Source organism: Bombina bombina, chromosome 3 (assembly GCF_027579735.1).
Source record: "Bombina bombina isolate aBomBom1 chromosome 3, aBomBom1.pri, whole genome shotgun sequence".
Classification (NCBI taxonomy): Eukaryota; Metazoa; Chordata; class Amphibia; order Anura; family Bombinatoridae; genus Bombina; species Bombina bombina.
The window spans coordinates 843,198,445-843,204,709 of NC_069501.1; the positions used below are offsets into that span (position 1 = coordinate 843,198,445).

Below are 6,265 nucleotides of genomic sequence, written 5' to 3' on the forward strand. Positions count from 1 at the left end.
AGGTACTGAGAAATTTTACTGTAGCTCTGGCACACTCAGGTATTATTGTACACAGGTACATAGAAGTCTTACTGTAGCTCTGGCACACTCAGTGATTACTGTACACTGGTACATAGAAGTCTTACTGTAGCTCTGGCACACTCAGGTATTATTGTACACAGGTACTGAGAAGTTTTATTGTAGCTCTGGCACACTCAGCGATTACTGTACACAGGTACTGAGAAGTCTTACTGTAGCTCTGGCACACTCAGGGATTACTGTACACAGGTACTGAGAAATTTTACTGTAGCTCTGGCACACTCAGCGATTACTGTACACAGGTACTGAGAAGTCTTACTGTAGCTCTGGCACACTCAGGGATTACTGTACACAGGTACTGAGAAGTCTTACTGTAGCTCTGGCACACTCAGGTATTACTGTACACAGGTACTGATAAGTCTTACTGTAGCTTTGGCACATTCAGGGGTTACTGTACACAGGTACTGATAAGTCTTACTGTGGCTCTGGCACACTCCGGGATTACTGTACACAGGTACTGAGAAATCTTACTGTAGCTCTGGCACACTCAGGGATTACGCAACACAGGCACTGAGAAGTATTATTGTAGCTCTGGCACAATCAAGGATTACTGTACACAGGCACTGAGAAGTCTTACTGTAGCTTTGGCACATTCAGGTTTATTTACTTTTTTCTTTAGTGTACAAGTCATTATTGCATTAAGGATATTTTTTTCTTCTTACTGTAGCTCTGGCACACTCAGTGATTACTGTAGACTGGTACATAGAAGTCTTATTGTGACTCTGGCACACTCAGTGATTACTGTACACTGGTACATTGAAGTCTTACTGTAGCTCTGGCACACTCAGGGATTACTGTACACAGGTACATAGAAGTCTTACTGTAGCTCTGGCACACTCAGGGATTACTGTACACAGGTACATAGAAGTCTTACTGTAGCTCTGGCACACTCAGGGATTATTGTACACAGGTACTGATAAGTCTTACTGTAGCTTTGGCACATTCAGGGGTTACTGTACACAGGTACTGAGAAGTCTTACTGTAGCTTTGGCACATTCAGGGGTTACTGTACACAGGTACTGAGAAGTCTTACTGTAGCTCTGGCACACTCAGGGATTACTGTACACAGGTACTGAGAAGTCTTACTGTAGCTCTGGCACACTCAGTGATTACTGTACACAGGTACTGAGAAGTTTTACTGTAGCTCTGGCACACTCAGGGATTATTGTACACTGGTACATAGAAGTCTTACTGTAGCTCTGGCACACTCAGTGATTACTGTACACTGGTACATAGAAGTCTTACTGTAGCTCTGGCACACTCAGTGATTACTGTACACTGGTACTGAGAAGTCTTACTGTAGCTCTGGCACACTCAGGGATTACTGTACACTGGTACATAGAAGTCTTACTGTAGCTCTGGCACACTCAGTGATTACTGTACACTGGTACTGAGAAGTCTTACTGTAGCTCTGGCACACTCAGTGATTACTGTACACTGGTACATAGAAGTCTTACTGTAGCTCTGGCACACTCAGTGATTACTGTACACTGGTACTGAGAAGTCTTACTGTAGCTTTGGCACATTCAGGGGTTACTGTACACAGGTACTGAGAAGTCTTACTGTAGCTCTGGCACACTCAGTGATTACTGTACACAGGTACTACTGATAAGTCTTACTGTAGCTTTGGCACATTCAGGGGTTACTGTTCACAGGTACTGAGAAGTCTTACTGTAGCTTTGGCACATTCAGGGGTTACTGTACACAGGTACTGAGAAGTCTTACTGTAGCTTTGGCACATTCAGGGGTTACTGTACACAGGTACTGAGAAGTCTTACTGTAGCTTTGGCACATTCAGGGGTTACTGTACACAGGTACTGAGAAGTCTCACTGTGGCTCTGGCACACTCCGGGATTACTGTACACAGGTACTGAGAAATCTTACTGTAGCTCTGGCACACTCAGGGATTACACAACACAGGTACTGAGAAGTATTATTGTAGCTCTGGCACAATCAAGGATTACTGTACACAGGTACTGAGAAGTCTTACTGTAGCTTTGGCACATTCAGGTTTATTTACTTTTTTCTTTAGTGTACAAGTCATTATTGCATTAAGGATATTTTTTTCTTCTTAAAGTGAATTTATTATTTGTGCTGCATAGTAGCTTTCCATAGTTCTCAGTGTGTTGAACTGTATTTGCTACTTAGTAGCTACACAAAACCATTATATATTCAAAAGGGTTGTTGCCACACAACTATCAGATTACTAGGAATCTGTATAAGTGTTGCAAATATACAAACTAAGGTGCAGTAATAACCCCAAACTCAACAGCATATCCATCTCTCAGCCTGGGAGCACTGAACCAGCCAGTAAGATTTTTCATATAAACAAAAGTCAGATACTGTTAAATTTAAGAATAATTTATCCAACACAAGTCTGGGTGCAAAGAGAGGAGCAGTGTAAAAAGTAATGGAACGCTGTGTCATGGGTGTTCAGAGATTTTTTTTGATTTACAGGATGGGGCAAAACAAATAAGATGACTCAAACATAATAATGTCCATGGCAACATGTGATGTATGGGAGCTGATTATTGTACACAAGTTGCACATCATTTGAAATATGGTGCCTGATTGCCATCAAAAATACTATTCAGGTAAGTGCTTAGGGTTAGATATAAGTAAAAAAAAATCAGGGGGCATTTGACTCCTCTTGCCCCACTTCCTTTGGACACCCATGCTTTAAGCACAAACTTTGTCATAAGGCATGATGCAGAGTAGTTTTTGTCAAATGGCAATTGAAAACTCAGGGACAAGCAACAAAATTAAGTAGACACTTTGCTTCCTGGATCACTGGGGCTCACACATAAAGGGATTATTGTACACTGGTACTGAGAAGTCTTACTGTAGCTCTGGCACACTCAGGGATTACTGTACACAGGTACTGAGAAGTCTTACTGTAGCTCTGGCACACTCAGTGATTACTGTACACAGGTACTGAGAAGTTTTACTGTAGCTCTGGCACACTCAGGGATTATTGTACACTGGTACATAGAAGTCTTACTGTAGCTCTGGCACACTCAGTGATTACTGTACACTGGTACATAGAAGTCTTACTGTAGCTCTGGCACACTCAGTGATTACTGTACACTGGTACTGAGAAGTCTAAATGTAGCTCTGGCACACTCAGGGATTACTGTACACTGGTACATAGAAGTCTTACTGTAGCTCTGGCACACTCAGTGATTACTGTACACTGGTACTGAGAAGTCTTACTGTAGCTCTGGCACACTCAGTAATTACTGTACACTGGTACATAGAAGTCTTACTGTAGCTCTGGCACACTCAGTGATTACTGTACACTGGTACTGAGAAGTCTTACTGTAGCTCTGGCACACTCAGGGATTACTGTACACAGGTACTGAGAAGTTTTACTGTAGCTCTGGCACACTCAGGGATTATTGTACACTGGTACATAGAAGTCTTACTGTAGCTCTGGCACACTCAGTGATTACTCTGTACACTGGTACATAGAAGTCTTACTGTAGCTCTGGCACACTCAGGTATTATTGTACACAGGTACTAAGAAGTTTTATTGTAGCTCTGGCACACTCAGGGATTACTGTACACAGGTACTGAGAAGTCTTACTGTAGCTCTGGCACACTCAGGTATTACTGTACACAGGTACTGAGAAGTCTTACTGTAGCTCTGACACACTCAGGTATTATTGTACACAGGTACTGAGAAGTCTTACTGTAGCTCTGGCACACTCAGAGATTACTGTACACAGGTACTGAGAAGTCTTACTGTAGCTCTGACACACTCAGGTATTATTGTACACAGGTACTGAGAAGTCTTACTGTAGCTCTGGCACACTAAGGAATTACTGTACTTAGGTACTGAGAAGTCTTACTGTAGCTCTGGCACACTCAGGGATTACTGTACACTGGTACATAGAAGTCTTACTGTAGCTCTGGCACACTCAGGGATTACTGTACACTGGTACATAGAAGTCTTACTGTAGCTCTGGCACACTCAGGTATTACTGTACACAGGTACTGATAAGTCTTACTGTAGCTTTGGCACACTCAGTGATTACTGTACACTGGTACATAGAAGTCTTATTGTAGCTCTGGCACACTCAGTGATTACTGTACACTGGTACATAGAAGTCTTACTGTAGCTCTGGCACACTCAGGGATTACTGTACACTGGTACATAGAAGTCTTACTGTAGCTCTGGCACACTCAGGGATTACTGTACACTGGTACATAGAAGTCTTACTGTAGCTCTGGCACACTCAGGGATTACTGTACACTGGTACATAGAAGTTTTACTGTAGCTCTGGCACACTCAGGGATTACTGTACACAGGTACATAGAAGTCTTACTGTAGCTCTGGCACACTCAGGGTTTACTGTACACAGGTACTGAGAAGTCTTACTGTAGCTCTGGCACACTCAGGTATTATTGTACACAGGTACTGAGAAGTTTTATTGTAGCTCTGGCACACTCAGGGTTTACTGTACACAGGTACTGAGAAGTCTTACAGTGACTCTGGCACACTCAGGAATTACTGTACACAGGTACTGAGAAGTCTTACTGTAGCTCTGGCACACTCAGGTATTACTGTAAACAGGTACTGAGAAGTCTTACTGTAGCTCTGGCACATTTAGGTATTACTGTACAAAGGTACTGAGAAGTTTTAGGGGTTACTGTACACAGGCAATGAGAAGTCTACTCTTCAGATCTGGCACACTTAATACACTTGCATACTCCTGAGCTCATATAAGACCACCCAGCTTTACTCTTTGAAAAAGGATATCAAGAGAACAAAACACATTTGATAGTAGAAGTCAATTGGAAAGTTGTTTTAAATCACATGCTCTGCCTGAATCTCAGATGTTTAATTTTGACTTTACTGTCACTTTAAGATGTACTACTACTTTAAGAAGTCCCTGTTTAACATCCTATTTACATAAAATGAGCTACAGACCCTGCCTCTGTTTTTCATACATAGTGTGCTCTTTTTAATCTAGAATTGTTGCCAAATACTGATTTGCTGTAGCTTTTGTGTGTGTTTTACAGCGTTTCCCCTACGGAAGAGATCATTCATGGACAGGAATCCCTGGAAAGAACAACATAAAAAAATAAATAAATAAAGTCCCACAGCCTACTCACTTGTTGCCCTCTGTGTCCACAGTCTGGATGTAGAAATACCGTGCAGGAAGCACTGCTTGTGCCTTGAGCCCAGGACCCCATACCCGGCTGAGCTGTGCACTCACAGATGAGACACCGGTGTCACAGCAGCATAGGGGGGCTGCCACAAGCAGAAGCTGCCAAATCATGGTCACCTATGTCACCTCCAAAATGCTGTATGTTGGGCTAAAGCTGTATTTCTCTCATGTCAATGCCAAGCAGTAGGAACTGTCTGCGTTCCAAATGCCCTGGAAGTGTGCAGAGGATATGGGAGGGACAACAGTGCCCGGTGCAGGACAAGGAGTTATTTACTATTATAGTGTCAGTTATCCTGCGGAGCCTTGAGGTGTACAACAAGCATGAGTTATATTGTACACGTTGGGTTATAACGCAAACTAGCCATGAACAGCAAATAAGAGCTAAAAAGGGATGCTGGGTCTAGACTTGCTAATCTGCAACAAACTTTCAGAGACATTCCCATGTTACAAGCTAATGTCTGAGGCAGCTAGTGCCCACCCCCATAGCTGCTCCTGCAAAGGAACATCTGTTTGCTAATTCCCACGGATCTTAACCCTTTATACGCCATGCTTCTGTATACTGAGATAAGTAAGCATTATTACCCGTGGTTTGTAGCATACTTTAGTGATTATGCAATTTTCTTTAGCTTTGTTAACCCCTTAAGGACAAGGCCATTTTTCAATTTCTTTCCCTTAAAGGGACATTAAACCTAAACATTTTCTTTCATAATTCAGGTAGAGAATACACATTTAAACAACATTCCAATTTACTTCTATTATCTAATTTGCTTCATTCTTTAAATATCCTTTGTTGAAGAAATAGCAATGCACATGGGTGAGCCAATCACATGAGGCATCTATGTGCAGCAACCAATCAGTAGCTACTGAGCCTATCTAGATATGCTTTTTAGCAAAGGATATCAAGAGAATGAAGCAAATTAGATAATAGAAGTAAATTAGAAAGTTGTTTAAAACTGCATGCTCTTTCTAAATCACGAAAGATAAAATTTGGGTTTCATGTCCCTTTAAGAACC

At 42.0% G+C, this 6,265-nt stretch overlaps 1 protein-coding gene across 1 annotated transcript in view; it reads right to left on the minus strand.

The window, feature by feature from the left end:
* POGLUT2 (protein O-glucosyltransferase 2) overlaps nucleotides 1–5,657 on the minus strand; it is a 115,173-nt gene extending 109,516 nt beyond the window's left edge. Inside the window, exon 1 of the mRNA XM_053707796.1 lies at nucleotides 5,197–5,657. Coding sequence (XP_053563771.1) covers nucleotides 5,197–5,363 — 167 coding nt within the window. The 5' untranslated portion in view covers nucleotides 5,364–5,657. The remainder of the gene's footprint in view (nucleotides 1–5,196) is intronic.
* Nucleotides 5,658–6,265: the final 608 nt, after the last annotated feature.